Genomic DNA, 20,022 nt, shown 5'->3' with positions numbered 1-20,022 from the left:
GAAATAGCAACCAGCCGAACAGAGCTCAGGGGATAGGATATACCGGGGAAAGTGGGTTAGAGGGGAAAACGTGCTCAGGCCCATTCATACTGCCATACACAGCCCTGGGTGATGGCCAGCAGCCCAAAAAGGTCCCTGGAGAGTCAGAGGCTTTGGAAAGATCAGACTTGCTACTTACCCAGTCCCACAATGGTAATTCCCCCCACAGCCAGAGCCCATCCTTTTAAGGCTCTGTTTAGTCTCCAGGCAGCTCTTTGCATTGAGCTTTCAGTTCCTGGATCAGTCTGTAGAATGCTGGACCACTCTGCTGTCCCACATCAGGTCCACCACTCTCTTGTTCTGCTACTTTCTTACTTACGTGACTGTTCAATTAATTTTTCCCAGTTTTCAATGGTGGACTTTTCCAACAACCAGTAATTGCCATAAGAAAACCCCTTCCCAATCCATACCTAACTCCTCAAGTGGCAGGCTACCATGTTCCTGCTAGCTCAGCCTAAACTGCCACATCCTAACAAGGGTCACCTGGTCCCAAGCTTAGGTTCACCCAGCAGCACCTGTGGCAAGCTGAAAGCACACCTGGCAGCCTGGCTCCTGAAATGCAACACACTTAATGCAAGAGCTTTTTAACCTTTACACCTCCAGCCTCTTAGCAGGAGAAAAATCTGTATTTACAGGACCACCAACAACATGGCTAAGCTCAGTGTGCACCCTGTCCCCCATGCAACCTCCCAGAGCACCCATGCAGAGCACCCTGCAACCAACCACAGCACCCCGTAAAGGATACCAGCCCTCTGCAGAGACCCCTCATATTTCCTGCGCTCCCATCCCAGGCAGCTGACAGATGCAAAGACAGTACAGTAGTGTGCATAGCGATTGTGGTTAGATTTTATTGGGTTTTTGTTGGTTTTTTCTTTTGTTTTTTTAACTCATGTAATTGTTATAATACAAAATATACAGACTGGAGATGCCAAGCAGGTTGTGGGTCACCATGCCCCAGGACAGGGGGTCACACCATGCGACCTACAGCGTGAGGGAGGAGGCGGCAGGTGCTCCACATGGCAGCGAACAATGGGTACCCCAGAGAGCTGGGAGGAGGGAGAACAGGGCCAAGAGATGGAGGGGTAAGGCCCTCCCACCCTTAGGAGAATGGAAGTGGGAGCTCAGCCCCACAGCAAACCTGGAAACAGGTCTGTGAGATGAACAGTGTGTTGAATGAACCTAAAAAACACATCATGTCCGCAAGATAAATAACATGTCAAATGAGCCTAAAAAACATGTGATATCTGCAAGGGCTGGGACAGGGATAGTCCCCCTGGGAAGGAGCCCCATAGCTTTGGCTCAGAGCCCCAGGGGTTAAATTCTAATGTCTCCAGCCCCAAGGCCTCAGCCCTGGTCTGGCCCAGCATGAGTGCTGATCCCAGACATCGCAGCTCAGGCCAGCCCAAACCACCCCTGGCCAAGGATACAGAGAGTGGAGCCACAATTGGGTCTACCAGGGCTGGGTATGTTCCCAGTGCCTGTGAGGGGCTTCTGGAGTTGGCATGGGATTAGCCCATGGGCATCACTCTCCAAGCTATGACTTGGAGTGGAATGTGGGCAGGACAGGCCTGTCTGCACACACCCATCTCCAAGGAGCTGGTGGTGACAAAAACACCCAGGGTCCCCATCCCCAAGGTCCCCAGGCAAGCTCTCACACAGCCATGCTAGAAAAAGGAGAAGAGTCCCCTGCCCCAAGGTGACCCTCGAGCCTGCCAGAAGCATGGCAGTAACTCCTGACTAACCCCAGCCTCAACTTTCTCCTCCAGGAGCTGCCAGCTCAGCCATGTCACCAGCACAGGGCTATCCTGTGGGGACTCCTCTCTGCCTCATCGCTCATTCCCCCGTTCCCAGGGCAGCAGGTGGGCTGGGATGGGCCAGGGCACAGGAGCAGGGCAAGGTCAGCAGCAAGTGATGCCAGGAGCATGACTGTGAGCCCTACGGAGCCAGAATGGCCACCAGAGACCAGCCCATCTCCCTCTTCCACATGTCCCCATACCATGGCTGTCACATCCTCAGGAAGGGTTGGAAAGGGTGTCTCTCCACTGGAGCCTCAGAGTGGATCCCTGGGGATCCCCCTGTGCCAGCACCCCAAACCTGAGGGTCAGGGGCTGAGGTTGCAGCTCTCCCAGCCTTACATCATCCCTCCTGGGGGACAAGTGCCACAAGTCATCTCTGAGTCCCTTTAGCCTCTGCCCCTGTCAGGAAGAGCCTTGTAGGTCTAAGCAGGACCCTCGGATCAGGGGATGCTCCCCATGGCTCATGCAGCAATGAACCCCCAGGGCCTGTGTGCCTGCCTTCTCCAGGAATGGCCCCTCTGCCCACCCACTGGCTCAGGACAGGGAGGGTGCCCGGTGGCTCACAGCGGACACACCGGACATCTTCCCACAGCAGGGCACAGCCAGGGCAGGGGAGGAAGCCGAGGCACTGGCTGTGCCCATTCCAAGACTTTATTGGTGTCTAGACAGTGTTGCTGGAGGATTTGGGCTGGAGCTGGGACCGGGGGCTCCTGGGGCTGGGGAGGATCAGGGTAGGCGAGCTGTGGGTGCACAGGGTGGTGTGCATGGGGAAAACCTCTACTGCAGCCCAAGGATGCATCTTTTCCACCGGGATTGGGTGCAGGGAGGTCCATCCAGGTGAAATTCTCATCCTGTGCCAGCCATGCCCATGCTCCAACATCTGGGAGCACCTGCTTGGGATTCCCCGAGGAAAGCAGAGCTGGGCCAGGGGAAAGGGAAGATCTCGGCACTGACTGCATCTCAAGGAAGGAAGGCCCCTTTCCATGAAGGTGTCTGTGCAGCTGGAGGAGGGGAGTCTCAAAGGAAAAGTCAAGAGAGAGAAGAAGGTTCTGGGCCCAGTGTCAGGAGAGCTCATCTGGAGGCAGGTCCGGGAGCTAAATCACGCTGTCGAAGAGCTGCATGGATCGCATGATGTTCTCATCCTGTCAGGAGCAGGTGGGAAGCAGGCAAGTTGGGCACAGAATAGCAATCTGGGCAGCTCCCCCAAACCTTGCTTCACCCTCATGGCAGCTCTGGCACATAGGACAAGAGCCCCAGGGATTACAGAGCCCTAGTGGGATCCATGGCTTTCCTCATCTGTACAAGGATACTGGCATGGGTACAGTTCCCAAAGCAGAGCCCCAGCCTTGCCCCTGGGAACCCTGGCTTCACTCCCTCTCTGCAGGAAGGAAGCAGGAGGGACAAAGGTCCCCAAGGAAGAGGGTGGTGACCTAGCTCAGAGAAGAGTTGCTGGTGACTTTACCTTCTGGCAGGACTCCAGGAACTCCTCGATTGTCACCACACCATCCTTATTCCGGTCCATTTTCTGCAGACAAGCACAGCACAGGGAGCATTGCAAGGACAGCCCCAGCCCTAGGGAGAACCTGGTACCCCCTGCCAAGGTCCCACAGGGGCTGGACACAGTGCACCCCTGGCCCCAAGCATGCCCAAGCACCAACAGGACCAGCACAGCCCTGCTTCATCCCCAGAGTGGGGTGTTTTCTACTGCACCCCCTGCAGCTCTGTGCTGGAGCTCTGCTTCCCCAGTGCTCATGCTTCCTGAGGATGTGCTCAGCTCACCTGGAAGAAGTTCTCCACGTGCTCCCGGGGTGCTTCCTCCCGCATGGCCGGGTAGGTGTATTTGCCCATCATGTCGTAGATGGACTTCATGATGTCCAGCATTTCCTGATGGGAAGGGGAGCAGGGTTGCAGTGTCAACATGGGGCTCTGCCTCCGCCTGGTCCCCAACCCACACCTTTTTCTTGATGCTCCTGAGGGACCTGTGGGGTGCTCAAATGTGTTTCTGCTGGCTCTGTGCACAGTGTGGGGCCATGTGTGCATGTGTGATGGAGCCCCAAAGCTGCACACCACTCATCCACCTCCATCCCAGAGTCGCACCAGTGCCAGGGGGCCAGGAGGGACATTTGCAAAGCTGAGCTCAGTTAAATATTGATCCCCTAGGCCCTTCTCCAGAGCTCAGCCGAGTTCTGCCCTTGTCCCTGCCAGGTTCAGACTTGCACTGGCCCCAGGGACTAGTCTGGATCCCCCCATCCCACCTCTTTGGTGATGCAGCCATCTTTGTTCAGGTCATAGAGGTTGAAGGCCCAGTTCAGGCGATCATCAATGGTGCCCCGCAGGATGGTGGACAGCCCAGACACAAAGTCCTGCAAGGATAGACAAGGCAGGCAAATGGGAGTTACAGCCACAAAGGGCCTCAGAGACAGAGGGTACAGCCCTGCTTGATATTCCAGCAGGGAGGAACTCAGCCCCAAAGCTGATATGCCCTGGGGCTGGGCTGACAAGGCAAAATGTTTGGTATCAAAAAGAGTTGGGGGAGAAAAAATTGCTTAACACTGTACATTTTCCACACTACTCCTTTGGGTCACAGCAACCAAGAGGACAATGTGTTCAGTCTTGTGTGAACAAGACCCAGCCATGGCTGTGTCTGCCAGTCTGGGTCCCTACACAACCCTACCCAGAAATTACAGAAAGCCCCTTTTTTATGCTTTGCATTAGTTTCTGTTGCCTCTGGGAATTTAATAAACTCCACTAGGCCTGCCAACTCTTCATCCATCTGCAACAACAACACTGCGGACCCCAGTCCATGGTCCCTGGAGGGCTGTGCTCTCCTTGCCCTGCTGCACGCCATCACCCCCTCCCTGGCCACAGCTCACCTCAAAGCTGACGGAGCCATCATGGTCGGTGTCAAAGGCGTTGAAGAGGAAGGTGGCGTAGGTGCTGGAGTCTGCAGGGAGGCAGACAGCATGAGGGGGTGCTGGGTGACCCTCTGCCCTGCAGAGGCACCTATGTGTATAGGGACAGGGACAGGGATGGGCACTCACCTCCTTGAGGGAAGAACTGTGAATAGATCTGCTTGAAGTTTTCTTCGTTGACAATGCCACTTGGGCACTCCTGCCAGGGCAAGGTCACAGTGTCACTTCCACATTGCAAAAAGGGCTGAACACCCCCTAAAAACCTATGTCTGCCTTGCCTTGCCCTCCAGCCCTGTGCACCTGGTGGGGTGGCTAGAAAATCTGCTTGGAGCATCTCCCTGATTTTTTGGGCTGCACCACTTAGTGTAGGGGCTTTGAATCCCAGGCACCCAGGAAGGGGCTCTCTGTACCCAAGGAAACAGCACAGGATCAGGTCTCCCCACTGAGCTCCTTGGAGGTAAGATCAGGCTGTAGCCTTATATAAACTTCAACCCCAAAAACTTTCACACACAAAGCAGTACCCCAAGGTGGACATGGCAGCAGAGGTGGGGGCTATCAAAGCTGGTCAAGGAGTACTCACATTCTTGAAGCCTCGGTACAGGACCTGCAGCTCTTTGCGGGTGAACTTGGTCTGCTCCTGGAGCTGCTCCAGCCCCTCGGGGCGGTGGCAGACGGTGGAGAGCTCAAACTCATCCTCAACACTGTCTGCAAGGAACCCAGGGGAAGAGAGGGTGGCTGAGGCCAGCACTGTCCTGCCCTATCTTGTCATGCCAGGGGGCAGAGAGGTACCTTGCACAGCACACACTGTCCTCTCACACCTGCCCAGGTTGACACATTTTTGGGGTGCTCTGCTCAGCCAGAGCTGGGTCTATGCCAGAAGAGGACACTCAGAGACACCCTGGCTACAGACCAGGGACTGACACTGGCAACAACCCCCCTCCAGTACAGCCCAGCTTGGGCACAAAAGGGGTGTGAAAATCCCCCAGTGCTGAAACCCTCCCTGCCTGCCCTTCTCCTCCCACCAGCACAGGCATCTACCCCGTGGAGTTCAGACCCTTGATGTCCTCCAGCACCAGGGCTCATATCCAGTAGGAGAGTTGCCCCTCAGAACCCCCAGCCCCAAATTCCACCCCCGCCCCAGCCTTTCCAGATTCTTTTCTACCCACTTTGCTCTCACCTTCCTTGACAGCTTCTCTCCACCACCTGCCAAGCTGCACAACCCCTGCCTGCAGCACCAGCACCCCTACATCCCACTCAGCCAAGAGGGGCACACAGCAGGTACTCCCTCTTCATGGGACGGCTCAGACCCTGCCCCTCCACACTCACCTTCTCCCAGGGGGGATTGGCTTGCACTGTGGAGCTGGGAGAGATCCTGACCAGGGGCTTGGGCTCTCCAAGGAGCCAAGCACACCCAGTACAGGGGGTTAAGGGACTCTGCACTCACACCCTGCTCAGCCTCTCATTACTCCATCACATCTCCATCTCCAGACCAACCCTGAGCTTAGAGAAACAACTCCCCACCCCTCAGACCAGTGCCGGGAGGGCCCTGCTCCCTGAGCCAGCTCCCAAGCGGTCCCTGCCGCTGTGCATCCCGTGGGAGCTGCTCCAGGGGGATGAGCAGGGAGAAAACCAGCCTGTGAGCAGGTAATGACAGAAGTGGGTGCAGAGCCCATGGGATCGGACCCCTCCGGGGCAGGGCTGATCCTGACAGCCAGGGCAGGGAGAGGTGGAGGCGTCCCCTTCCCGCAGGCAGAGCCAGGGCGGAGAGCAGGCAGCAGCACCGCCGGGGACACACACACACAAAGGCAAGAAGAAGCACTTGCTTTCACTGAGCGAGGGGATGGATTTGGGCCGGCAGCAGGGCAGCAGTTTGAGGAATCGCTGCTTCAGCGCTTTTTTAGTTTGGACTGGCGGGTTGCCTGGAAGAAAGAAGGAGTCACCAAGCAGAAGAATTAACACAGCATCAGCCCCCGGTCCCGACGGGCAGCAGGGTTGGGCACCCGGCGCGGGGTGATCTGAGCGGAGGCAGCACGTGCAGCGTGAGGCTGGAGGAGCAGGAAGGCAAAACCCAGCCCAGGCTCTGGTCGACCTTCCTGCTCAATCCCAGGACAAACCCAGCACTGGAGTATCCATCCTTGGGAAGGATGAGAACAACCCTGCTAGGTTACCCACACCCAGCCCTTTTGTACACCTCCATCATACCAGGGCGCCCTAGAGACTTCCAGGAGCCCAGAAAGTCAGGAAATGGCAGGGCCAGACTCTGTCCTTTAGCCTTGAGGACAATTACCTGCACCCTGGGGACCCTCTCGAGAGGCTCTGCAGGGAGGCAAGGTAGAATGAAGCTCAAGAAACAGCCTGTGGAGGAACCAGGGCATTGCATCCTCGCTAAGCTCAGGCTGGGTTTGATCCTGCTGGCACCCAAGGGCTGAAGGCAAAGCATGCACCAGACCCCCCCCATGCAGCCCAGACTGCAGCATGCACCCCCACCCCAGTGCAACACTGGGATCTGAGCCCAGGGAGCTGCTTTGAGACAGCCAGAAGGGGAACGGGGCTTTGCCTTGGCCAGGCTACACGGCTGGGTGAGGGACTCCCCACACCAACCTGGCCATGGCCACTGCATCCAAGTCACTCTGCATTAACAGTAGGTCCCCTCACTGTACTGACCCCACTGCCACCCCCTGCTCCCCCATTTGGACCCCAGTGGGTTCACTCAGCCCCATCTCTCCCAGCTGGTGTTGCCCCATGGCTGCAGGCCCCCTCCCTCCCTTCCCACAGTGCCTCAAGCCAGCAAACTCAGCGCAGGACTAATGCTGCAGGTGGGGAAAGGAGGAGGAGGAGGAGGGGATGAAGGCCATGCTGGGCTCCAGCCTCTGAGGGAAGGCAGACACCAGCATGGGGACAAATGGGACAAAAGGTGCAACGTCCCTTTGGGGCTCTGGTTTGTCACTGTGTTTGCTCCAAGCATCCTGAACATCTGCAAGCAGCAGGTTGCAATGCCTACACATCCTGAGCCCTGTTTTTGGGGCTGTTTCTCTAGGATCTAGCAAAAGCTGCCAGAGAAGCTCCTTCTCAGCCTTGTGGGACTAAGCTGAGCCCCAGACACCAGGAAAATGGTGTTGTATTGTACCCAGCTCCAAGACAGAGACATGGGTCTGCATCCAGCAGCCACTTCTAGGCAGGTTGGCCCCAAAGTGCCCACAAGCAGAACCTGGCACCCTCTGAGCTCAGACCAAGGCAGCTCCACCATTCTAGGGGATGGAGAATAGCTCCAGGAGGTCATGGATCCAGCAGGACATCCCAAAAAGCCACTCAAAGAGGGCAAATTCTCCCCAGGGATGCGGCATCCCCACTATAGGGATGAACCAACACATCCCCTGGCATTTGTCAGGGGGTGACAGGGTCAAGGGTGAGGACCAGGATCTTGGCACTGGCAGAACAGCACAACCTGGCAAAACAGCACACCTGCCTGCTCCAGGGTTTGCAGGCAGGTGAGGAAAGAGAACTTTTCTTTCCTAGAAGTGCGCTGCACATCAGTTGTACATAAACCATGATTTTGTCCCAGCTACCCTTCCAGGGCCTTAATTTGCAGAGGGAAAGGGAAATTGCACCTTTCAGCCTTTTAAGGATGCTCTGGGGCCAGGTCCCTCCAGCAGAGCTGAGCTGTGGGAACAGACCTGACAGGCAGAAGTATCCCCTTTGCTGAGAGGGAAGGGACAGGGTGGGCAGAGCAACACCCAATGCCAGGGTGATGCACCCAGGAGGGAGCAGGGCAGGAAGGAAACCACACAGCGAGAGAGATGCAACAGAGAGTAAACTGTGGTTGGACTCACAGGGGCAGCAGGTATAGGCACGTGCAGTAGGTCAGGTCGGGTGCAAGTTACACTTTAGTTTGTTATAAAGAAGGAAAAAGAAAAAAATAAAGAACATGGGCGTTTTCTCAAGGAGGAAACCAAAGGGGGCCCGATTCCAGGGTCCCTCAGGGCAAGGGGGTGAGCACATTCAGCACATGCAGCTTAACAACAGGAGAGGGGTGACCAGGACTGGGGTTTTGCTGTCCTGGCTTTAGTGAACACAAGGGCTCTGCTGAGTAGGACACACCACCCTCTTTCTGTCCCCAGCATCCAAACCACAAGCAAGTCTGGGAGCTGCTTCTTGCTGGGAAACAGCTCTGCCCAAAGATGAGGAGCAGAGCTCAACCATGTGCTGCCACTCTGGACACAAGGGACATTGCAGCACAAAGCCCTGTCCCTGCCAGCGACAGCTCCTTCTCCACCCTCCTGCAAGGGCCATCCAGCGGCCGGCACAGAGCAGAAAGGGCTGGCAGGGCTTTGTCTGCGGCGGGAGGGCTGCTGCGTTGAGTGGCTTGTCGCTTCCCATGCATCGCTCTGCAGCTCGCCGACTTCAAAACACACAAACGCACACAAGCTGACACTCCATCCTCGAGTAGCACCAGAAGGGGAAGGGATTTCCCATCCCCACCTTCACACGCTGTTGAAATGAATCCTGAAGGCTGGCTCCAAAGGGACCTACAGACTGCCATCAGGATGGCCACAGACCACTTTGTATGGAGCCACCAGCAGCTGATGTGTCCTTGGAGGCTGGATCCAGCCTATGCCACCATGCTGAGGGTTACCCAGTGCTGGGCTGACACCCCCTTCCCACAGAGGACCCAAGAGGAAAAGCAGGAGACAGAGTCAGTCAGGTGCATAACAATGTCCCTGCCCTCCCAGACAGCCACAGCCACAGTGCCCTTCCAGTGACAGCTGGATGGGGAGACCAACCCACCCCTCCCATAGCACCCTCCTGCTAGAATACACCCTCAATAACAAACCGACAGGCAGTGCCAAAACTTCCCCATCACTCTCAGTAACCTGTCAATAAATGCATGATCATGATGGGTGGAAAATGTGCATCCCACAATAAGACCCCCCCCAGTGTCCCCAGCCCCAGCACCATTCCAGGAGGGGAACAGAGCACCAGCAGCCCACCAGTCATGCAGCATCACAGCCCCTGCTCGGCCCCGTGGGCACCACTGGAGGCAGGAGGAGCTGGTATCCCAGGCTGATCTGAACCCAGCTGCCCCTAAAACCTGTGGCTGACAATCACCCCTGTGCAGGGCTCAGCCACTCAGGGAAGTGCCCAGCCTCGGGCAGTGCCATCAGCCACTGCTCTCTGGGGTCTGCAATGAGCTCAGCCCGAGGAAGAGTGAGTCTCCCCTGGGGAGTCAGGATGTGTCCCACCAACAGCAGCTCTGCAAATGACCCTCATCAGTCAGCAATACAGAGCCAAGTGTAGCAAAGGTGCCAGACAGTCATCCATCAGAGGAATGAAATCACAGCTGGCACTTCCCAGAGCCAAAGAGTCCCTGTCCTGGGGGTGGGACAGAGATGGGAGCAGCAAAGCTGCCAAGCAAGCTGCAGTCTGTGGGACAGCAAAGGCTCAGGACCAGGATATTCCCTGGTGCCAGACAGAGAATCAGCTGCACAACCCTTGTGCTGAGCAGAACGGGCCAGAACAGGGCACAGAGTCAAGTGGGGCTCGCAGCACTGCTGTCCCCATTGCCATCCCCAGCCTGTGACAGTGCTCCCAGAGAGCCTGGCTGTGCCCAAAGGAGATGCTGCAGAATCATAATGTCTTCATACCACACCATGCACAAAATGTTGTGAGCAGGGAATGGGAAAGGATACACATCCCAAGAGACAGTGGAGCTCAGGGGCTCCCCAAATGGAGCAGATAAAGCTGCAGGACTGGGACAGCCATATGCATCACCCTGCTGCAAACCCACACACACAGGGACACATCCTGCCCCCATCAGCACCTCCTCTGGCAGCAGGAACCAGCACATCCAAGGTGCCAGAGGAGCTGCCCAAAACAATGCCCCAGTGGAGCAGCAGCTCCTCTTGGCTGCAAGCAGCGAGTTCCACTGGAGAGCTTGAGTTCTGCATATCCATTACCCAGATGTCATCCATACCCTCCACAGTAAGGCACAGGGACAAAAAGTGGATGTGCTTCAGCCACACCCCAGCCAGATCCCAGGCAGTTCAGGGACATTCCCCATCAGAAGGAGGTTGAAAGCACCTCCTGAGCACAGCACCCTCTTCTTCTCCTCTCTCTCTCTGCTCTAATACTAGTTGCTCCTCTGATCACTCCTGACCACACACCTCCCATTCCGAAATCTGGCTGCCCAAGGGGATGTGATCTGCAGTCCCTTCATTTCACAGCATCCCCAGTGCCAGCAAGGATGCAAAGGGGATGGAGGCAAAAAACCACATTCATGCAAAGTCCATTGGCAGCCCTTGCTTGAGCTGGGACTGTCTGTGGCACCATCGAGCCAGAGGAAACAAGGCATCAGCACCATGCAGCTCCCTGCACTCCCACCCTCACCAAGCACAACCAACAGGTTGTGTATCCATTGCTCTGACGTATTTTGGGTCCTCTTCTTTGGCCACATCCAGCCCTGTCCTCAGTACCCACTTGCCAATCCAGGAAGGCCAACACCCAGAGCATCCTCGTCCTTCCCCAACCCTGGCACAGCCCTACAGGGAGGGAAAAGGGGCTCTCGGCTCTTTTCAAATGCTCTCCCCATAGCCACCAATTCCTGTAGCAGTGAGAAAGCTTTGCCCTGCATGGTGCTACACCCCACATTCATAGCTCTTTTCTCCCAGTTCACAATTATCTCTTCAGCCTCAGTTACCTGCAGTGCTTTTCCCCATCATCTGACAAAGCCCAGTCCTCTGCATCCCATTGTCCTGAGACTCCAATAGCCCAGACAGTCTCCCTCCCCCAGCACCCCACATGTCACTGCATCCCAGTGCCTCAAGACATAGATATCCCCCACCCTAAAGCTCCCAGACACCTTAAATTTCTAGCATCCTGCACCCAACACCACACATTCCAATGTCCACAAATATTCCCACCCAATATCCTAACACTCTGAAACACCCCCAGACACCCTCACTTCCCCAGTTCCTTACACCCTAATGCTGCCAGACATTCCAATGCCCCCCTGCCCCCCAGCCCCCCAAAAAAGCCCTAAACCACACTAATCTTTCAGAAACTCCCCTAAGCACCCTGCAAGCCCTTGGGATAGGAGGAGCACCTCCACCACCACATTCCCATCTCCTTCCAACCCCATCCCTGTCCCCATCCCACCTCCCCTGGTCAGGTCGATGATGCCCAGGGCATGGAGTATCTTGAGGCTGGAGCAGAGCAGCAGGATGATGCCCACGGTTTGCAGCCCCTGCAGGTCCCAGGGTGCCTCAGCAAGCGCCATCCCCAGACACACAGCCCCAGCCGGCAGCTGCTCTGGCAGACCCAGCAACGTAGGAGAGGGGAGGGCAGGGGAGGAGAGACCTGCCTTGGCCCTCCCTCTTCCTGCCCTGGCACCCTCTGGGGTCCCCCGGGGCACCCAGGCTGCAGAGAAGGAGAGCCTTAGGGGTCAGCTCTCCTGCAGGGCACCCCTGCACTACACAGCCTGGCACAGGAACCTGCAAAGGGGTGCACAGTGGGCACCAGTGGGGGCATGGAGGTGGCAGAGGCTCAGCCACACTGACTTCCATCCCAACAGCAGCTCGTGGTGGCACTGGAGCTGAGCAGTCTGCAGGGACCCTCGAGTTCATCACACGCTACTGGGATACTGCTGTCACCAGCCTGGGGGGCAGCTCTGCTTAGGAAATCCCCTCTGCCCCATCACAAACCACCAAACCTTCCCCCCAACAGTGTCCCCACCTTGCATGGCACAAGTTCCCTGCCTTGGAGCTCAGCCTTGTCCACTGATCCCCTCCACAGACATCTGCAACCCTCATCTCCTCCCTCTTCTTCTGCATCTCTGCACCAGCAAGTCAGTCACAGCCACAGCTGGGGCTGCCAGCCCTGGCTACGTTGCTTGCTGCTGGAGGGAAATGTGCTCCATAGGGTGAAAATGTGCCCTACAGGGTGCAAATGTGCCCCACAGTGTGCTGCCTGGAGGGAGAGCAGCACATCTGGGACAGCCAGGGTGGGTGCTCCCCACAGCCCACCCAGCATCCTGCTTTGAGGGCAGCAGGAGAGACTCCAGCCTGGCAGCAGTGGTTGTCAGAAAGCGGCTTTCAGCTGTCTATGCATCTCTCACCTAACAGCTGCTTCTGATGAGGCCACCTCCTGCCCCAGCAGTACAACAAGCCCCAGGTCAGGCACCCATGGGGGAATGAGACATTCTCCTCTATCCGTGGGAGGGGATGCTGTAGCCAAGCATGGATGGCACATCTGACATCCCGATAACAGCACTCCAGGGACTCCATACTCCTAGAGCCCAGTCCAGGGCACTTCTCTTCCTACCTGTGCCCAGTCCTGGGGTCTAATCCTGCCCCTCACAGGGGAGAGGTGAAGGACATCCCAATGAGCTCCCACAGCACCCTGGAGCCCAACACAACCTTGTGCTAGAGAGCCACAGCCTCTCCCACTGGACATGAAGGTTTCACCCTCCACCAACAGAGCAGGACTATAAAGAAGGGCAGTCTATTCTAATAGGCTCCTTTGATCTCTACATTTCTTGCTTTTTCTCCAGCCTGTGGTTTTCTCACTTCCCTGTGGCCAAGTGATCTCTTGTCCATCTATCTGCTGGCTCAGAGCTCATCCTGGGACAGAGTGGGGGCCCTTTCCCATGTCCAGCTGGATCTCCTTGCTCCCCTCTCCAGGCACATCAGCAACAGTAAGAGCAAATCAGGCCAGAGGGAATTGGGAAGGAAGCAATGTGAAAAGTGATTAACACAAGGCCGGAGGGGGAAGAGATTCAACAAGCTAATTAGGTCTGGCTGGGCTGAGCAGGACATGTCACCACGCAGCAGCAGAGGCACAGGGAGCACTACAGGTACTGTGGACCTTGGGGAGCTCAGGGCCACTAGGAGAGCCAACCCTGCCCAGCCCTAGAGCCAGCTGACAAACCTGCTAGCCCATGGAAGAGCAAGGGTTAAATCCAGTGCAGAAGGGGGAATGTCTGGTGCAGCCCAGCCCAGGGAACCCCAAACTTCAACCTGGAGTGCCTGCAGCTATCCTAGGCTAGACTTCTGATGCTCCAAGATCTACTGCCCTGTAGCAAGCTCACCTTGACCTCTGGGTCTGTCAGACCCACCAGGCTGGATGACACCCTGAGCCCAGGGACCAAAACATCACACCCCAAAGGGCCAGTCCCTCCTGCAGCCAAGACACAGCACTCCTTACAAAGAGGTTCCTGGAAAGCAGGAGGAACCAGGGATTGGCACAGGACTTTGCTCTCACCAGCACCTTGGGGATGCTTCCTTTCTCCCCTCTCCAGAGGGACCCTCATCCTGAGCCAGCCATGAGGAGGGGTCCATTCTGCTCACTGCCACCACCCTCCTGCCTGGCACCTTTTGGGGTGCTGGTGGCACCCAGGCATGCTGCTGCTCCCTCCTGTTTCTCCCACATTCTGGAAGGGCTTGGCACCCTCCCAGCCCTGCTTCTCTCTCCCTATCCTGAGCTCTACAGCAGCAGCAGCCCCCAGGGAAGGCAGAGGCCAGCACACCCTATGCTGGGGGCTCTCCAAGACACCCCCAGTCCTGCCTGTCCCCCAGCACGTACCCTGAACAGCCAAGGCAGGAACAGCCCTGGGCAGGCACCAATTATCCTGCCGACAGCAATCTGCCACTTCATTCAATATTAATCTGTGGCTGGGCTACGCGGGTGGCGCTCCCGCCTTCTCCCTCCCGCCACCCCTCCTCCCAGCCGGGACCGATTGCTCTGAGCTGAATTATTGATGCTGCACTTCAAGAGGCAAAATTGATAGCGTTTCTCTCCACCTGCCCCATCCTGAGCGCTTGGCCAAAGCGAGATCTCAGCAGAGCTCTGAGAGCCTCCTGCATGGGTCTGCCAGATCTTCAGGGCTGGGGACAGCCATGATGGCACAGGGCAGAGGTGGGATGACACAATCCATCATTGATTATCCAGCTGGTAAACAACGTCAGTTCCAGCATTGATCACCTTGAAGATCCTGGAGCACAGTGCAATCATGGGGATGCTCCAGTGGTGCTGCCAGACAGCGGCTGTGCCCGTGCCACCAAGGCTGAGGCAAGGTCCCCGGGGGTACAGCACCAAGCAGACAGGACAAGGGGTCACAGACAGTCAGCACTTCTGTCCAAGCCCTTTTTCAGGGAAGTGCCAGCTCCAAATGAAGGATGGGGTCCTTGGGGCCTCATCCAGCTGAGTTTGGGAACCCAGCAAGCCTGGAACTCCCCCAGAATCTCACTGCAAGATGCTCCCACTGAACCCTTCCCCCAGACTTAGAGAGGTTGGCTTGGTCCCCTCTGGAGCTGCTCCATTCCCAGCCCATCACTGTGGTGGCAAAGCACAACCTGGGCAGAGAAAGAGCTGCAGTCAGGAGAGCAGCAGGGATGGGGCAGGGAGGGCCTGGGCCCGCAGCTGGAGCAGGGAAGCACCGCCGGCAGCATCGATGGCTCGGGAGCAGGGGGCAGAGCCCCGTGTCCATTAGCAGACCCAAGCCATTAGTGTTTGGTTTCAGGCTCTTTGCCATCTCTAGGCTGTCACTGTTGACCCAGCCTGTAAACAACCCCCGGAGGGGACACAGTATTTACCAGCCCTAGACACTGCCTGGGACCTTCCCTGGAGAGCAAAATCCTACCTGCTGCCTCTCAAGTCAGAAGGGGCAGCAACCTATGCAACAGCAGTTAAATAGTGATGAAAACTTCAGCCTTTCCTGGGTAATGAAAACCACCTTTCCTGTCCTGCAATCAGGTTCACAGGATCAGAGGGAGAGATCCCCCCATCTGTCCCCTCTCTCCCTCCCTATCCCCAGGCACAGCCATCCTGTAGGTGCAGCCTTGGGTGCTGGCTGCTTCACTGCTTGTGGAGGTGAGCATTCACCACTACACCCAGCCCGTGTGCACCCAGTGCTGGAGAAGCACAGCAGATATCTCAGGGCACCAGTGGACCAGGAAAACTGTGTCTCCTCCTCACCCTGTGCATGCCCCGATGCCAAGGGCCAGGCAGGCTGCAGCATCCTTCAGAGAGGTGTGTGCAGGCACGGGCAGGGGCTGGGGGACCCTTCACACAACCATAACCCCGGGAGCCAGGGAGCACCCAGCCAAGCAAGTCTCGACCTCACTCCCACCATGAACAAAGCAGAGTCCCCGGGTGGATCCAGACTCTGCCAAGTGTGTCCCGTGCACAGCACTCAGCACCTCACACAGCCCATCCACAGCTGCACAGCTCCCTCTGTGTCCCCCAGCCTGCCCAAGGGCCACAGGGAGCCTTGGGAGAGCCAGGAGCAGGGAGCCCAGCATGCACCCATCCTGCCTGAGCCTGGCTGCTGTGCAGACTGGTGCTCAGCCCAATACCTCACGTGCAGGGTGAGGTGACCATGGACTCTGCTAACACCTTGCTCCTGTGGAGGTGCTGGAAAACACCCTGGTGCCCACAAACACGGTCACACACAGTCCCAGCCCCCAGCATCCCAGCACACATCAAAGTCACCACCATACAGCAGACACATTGCCAGCCCGGTCCCCTCCCTACATCCCCAGCCACTGGGACAGGCAGGATACTCTGCTCCTTCCATACTACGCCCCTATAAGCAGCCAGTGGACACCAGGACTCTCTGATGGATGCAGCAGCCTTGGAGCATCCTTGGGGGCAGCTCTGGACACCCACCACCTGCCCCTCATGTCCCCAGAGGTGACAGCACCACCCACACCCGTTACCTTCCACGGACACAGGCTCGAAGAGGCCAAATTGCTCCAGCACCTTGACGAAGAGGACCAAGACCACCAGCACTGCAATCATCTCAAGGCCTTCCAGGTTCATGGTGGGGGTGTCTCATGGCCCTCACCCCTCCACCCCTCCCTACCACAGTCCTGGAGCCCCCTCACCCCAGCACCTCGCATCCCCAGGGACCAGGGCCTGTGTCCCTGGTGGGGGTTTGGCTGTCACCCCCTACTCAGGGACAGCTGCCATCGGCCATGGGCAAGCGAGGGGTCAGCACAGGGCTGTGGCAGGAGGCTCTGGGAGCCACAGCTGAGAGCCCAGGCACAGCAGGGCCGTGCCTGTGAGTAAGAGTGGAGAGAGGCCAAGTGCAGGGAGGCGTGGGGGGTGGTGGGGATGGGGGGGGGCAGAGGGGGAAAGAAGGCATGCCCTCCCATTCCAATGACACCACCTCCATCGATTTGCTTAATGCAGTTGCTAAGGAAACGGGCCACAGATATTAAAAGGCACTCGGTTCCCAGGGGGGGACACGGGGAGGGGCAGGACGCTGGGCACTGGCAAAACATCCAGGATGGGCATGACTCAGATTTGTCCTCTGTGCCCCAGACATGTGTCTGCCCCACGGGGACCAGCTTGGCTAAACACCTCAACATCTCCCTCCTGGGGAGTGTCTGGGGCAACAATTCCATCTGCCCCATTTCTGAGCAGGCAGATGGGTCCACCTGTTTTGCTGGGAACATCAAGGGAAGATGGGGAGCAGGTCAGGGAGAACAGGCTGGGAGCAGAGTCTGTGATGTAGGACGCCCAAGACAATAGCAGGAGAGGAGGACAAGCAGGGGCTAGGGACCCAGCCAAGGTCACGCAGAAGCTGGAAACAGAGGGTGAACCTGTGCATGTGTGCCTCGAGCACACATCCACACACAGCCAACAGGGCTAAATTTAGCTCTTTTCTAACAGCATTCCAGCCCCTGCCTGGCTGTTTGATCACAAACACAGGGATCACTGGGGATCCAGGTACCTGTGGTCACTGCCTATCACCAGGGCTCAGCACCCCTTGGGGTCTTCCCCATCGCTTCCCCCATGGATGCCACTGGCAGTGCCCATCTCCAGGAAGACAATTCCCATATAGCCCATGATGCAAGACCAGTCCTAACTCCAGCACTGGTGTGGTAAGCAGGGAGCAGGGCTGCCCCCATGCCACTGCTGCCTCCCAGTTCACCCCAGGAGCAAGGCCAGCTGCCACAGGTGGGGTTGCCATATCTAGGATATGAAGCAGACCCCTGGCAAGAGCTCCCAGCAGGGATGCCTCACACCAATCTCCCAGGAACCCCCATCTCCAGCACAGCAGGCTGCAGGTTTGTCCCCTGGCAGGGATGGGGAGGGCTGGTGTCTCAGTCCTGGGTCACAGCATAGCCTGGCTATCTAGTGGCTCCATGCCACAGGGCTTGGCATCGCCTGCCCACCTGGGGCACGCTCCCAAGGTTGATCTAACAGCAGCAGAAGATGCCAGAGATGCATCAGAGGTCTCTTGGTGAAAGAGCTGAAAGCCTTCCCTGGGGAAACATTCTCCAGGCTGGAAGTTTTCAGACCTCACATTTCCTTTTCTTGGAAAGAGCTCAGTTTCCAGGCACTGAGCCTGGATTTCATGTGTTTGCTTCCCAGTTTTGCCCTTGAGTCAATCCCTGAGGGCTGGGGTGGCACAGACCTGTTGCATGCCTGCAGGAAGTTTCCGTTTCCAACTGATGTCAACTGTGTTGTTAAAGCCACTTTTCTTGCTGAGCCCCAGTTACAACCCATCCTCTCCTCAAGCCTCCAGCTGCTTCCAGCGCTGATGCCTGTCCTGCAAGCCATGAGTCTATTTTTGCAATCTAGTTTTAGCCAGATGTAGAGGGAGAGGAGCCCTTCCAGCCTGATCCAGAGGGTTCAGGGCAGTTTCTCTGCAAAGGGAACCTGCTCAACCCATGTGAACAGACTGTCATCAGCCCCTCATGCCTCTGGCAGCATCGTGGGATGCTGGGGCTGAAGCAGTGGCAGGTCAGTCACCAAATGACAGCTTCCTCACCTGCCCTTGTGCCTCCCCCATGCCAGCCATCTTCCCCAGCAGAGCAGTGCTGCAGGGCAGCAGGGCTAGGTGTGGCAAAGGACCACCCCTTCACCTCATCAAGGTCCCCAGGGATGTTACTCCATCTGGAGCTGTCCCCAGGACGCAGGAGACACATGGGACCACATGTGGGAGGTCACCAATGGAGCCAGACCCACAGCTGTCTGCAAGGGATGCTCAAGAGCACGTGTACCCCACCAGAAGTATGGGGCAGGGCTTTGCCCCCCATCCCACTGAGGGGCATCGCTCCCAGGGGTGCTCCCTGCCCCTGCAGCCAGTCAGCATTTGGCCATGCTGTGGGAAGCGCCCCAAGGCTCTGGCTGAGCTGTGCAGAGGGCTCACAGACGGATGGAGCAATGCACACCCCGGGCAGGAGAGGCTCTGCACGTCCCCAGACACGTGATGCCAGTGTCACCCCTCCTGCCCTGCTCCTTGCCTTGGGGTCTCACCCTGCAAACCCCCAACACTCACATCCCACTGCAGTGGGGCTTGGAGAGACCCTTCACTGGGGAAAGTGGGACCCCCACCATATCGCAGAGCTCCCCAACACACCAGCTGAGCACCAAAGATGTGGGTCACGCCCAAAGGGACCCAGAGCCCCAAAACGCAGACTGAGGCCCGAGCATGAGCCGTGGGCACCCTACATGAGTGGGACGCCCCAGAGAGCCCATCTGCATCCCCATCTCACAGTGAGGGGCAGCAGCACACCAACACCAGCAGCATGGTGGACCCAGAGCAGCACTGGATGCAGCCCTGAGCCACAGCTCAGCCCTGGGCTGCCACCGGCTGCTCTCACACACAGGAACAGGACCATGGCCAGGAGGAACTAATGGAGTCACTGAGGAGATGGAGCTCTCCCAGAGAGGGAGTCCCCAGTGCACCTCTCCCACACCAAGCATGTGGCCCGCCTCACCGCTTGGCCTGTGGAAGTGGCCGGGCTAGGCCACCCTGTCCCCCCATGTCCCCAGCCCCGTACCTTCAATGCCGCTGATGATTTTGAAGCAGCGGGTGGTGAACCAATAGGAGATGAGGAGGAGGATGGCAATCAGGGAGGCATAGAGCAGGCTGTCGTTGTGCAGGGATGTCCTCTCCATGGCTCCATGCCCCGTGCCCCGCTGTGCTATCTGGGGCAGCCCTGTCCCGGCAGTCCCCTGCCAGAGGAGCGGCCACCGCGGGCAGGGAGGCGGGGGGCCGCACGGGCAGGCAGGCAGGTAATTGGGAGCGTTGTGTGAGAGCCAGGCTCCCAAACCAATTACCTTAATTGTGCTCAGACAGCACATGGCAAACAGTTAAAAATAACCCTCCTGGCCCGGGGGGAGAGTGGCACCATCAGCCAGGAGAAGGAGGCAGGGGGCAGAGAACAGACGGGGCTCGTTACACATGTGGCTGTGTCTCAGTGCCATGGGGCCAGCAAGGCATCACCACAGCCCAAGGGCTGCTCAGAGTTCCCTGATGATCTTGG

General features: G+C 57.5%; 1 protein-coding gene across 5 annotated transcripts in view; it reads right to left on the bottom strand.

Moving 5' to 3' along the window:
- Positions 1 to 863: 863 nt before the first annotated feature.
- Positions 864 to 20,022, bottom strand: part of KCNIP2 (potassium voltage-gated channel interacting protein 2) — a 43,087-nt gene continuing 23,928 nt past the window's right edge. For 2 of the 5 annotated variants that reach the window (XM_071446470.1, XM_071446467.1), the window contains exons 2-8: positions 5,328 to 5,452; positions 4,877 to 4,946; positions 4,709 to 4,779; positions 4,091 to 4,198; positions 3,615 to 3,719; positions 3,298 to 3,360; positions 864 to 2,977 (exon numbers count right to left, since the gene is read on the bottom strand). In XM_071446470.1, the coding sequence (XP_071302571.1) occupies positions 2,930 to 2,977; positions 3,298 to 3,360; positions 3,615 to 3,719; positions 4,091 to 4,198; positions 4,709 to 4,779; positions 4,877 to 4,946; positions 5,328 to 5,452 (590 nt within the window). In that variant the 3' untranslated portion in view covers positions 864 to 2,929. Of the gene's footprint in view, positions 2,978 to 3,297; positions 3,361 to 3,614; positions 3,720 to 4,090; positions 4,199 to 4,708; positions 4,780 to 4,876; positions 4,947 to 5,327; positions 5,453 to 6,566; positions 6,667 to 16,458; positions 16,577 to 19,536; positions 19,792 to 20,022 lie in introns of those variants that run through there. The other 3 variants (XM_071446469.1, XM_071446468.1, XM_071446471.1) reach the window with 3 other exon arrangements.

This window comes from Agelaius tricolor, unplaced genomic scaffold (genome assembly GCF_023055355.1).
Source record: "Agelaius tricolor isolate 1412-34295 unplaced genomic scaffold, bAgeTri1.0.p SCAF_22, whole genome shotgun sequence".
NCBI lineage: Eukaryota > Metazoa > Chordata > Aves > Passeriformes > Icteridae > Agelaius > Agelaius tricolor.
Note: the sequence above shows the minus strand (reverse complement) of the source record. Positions and strands in the feature narration are given on the sequence as shown.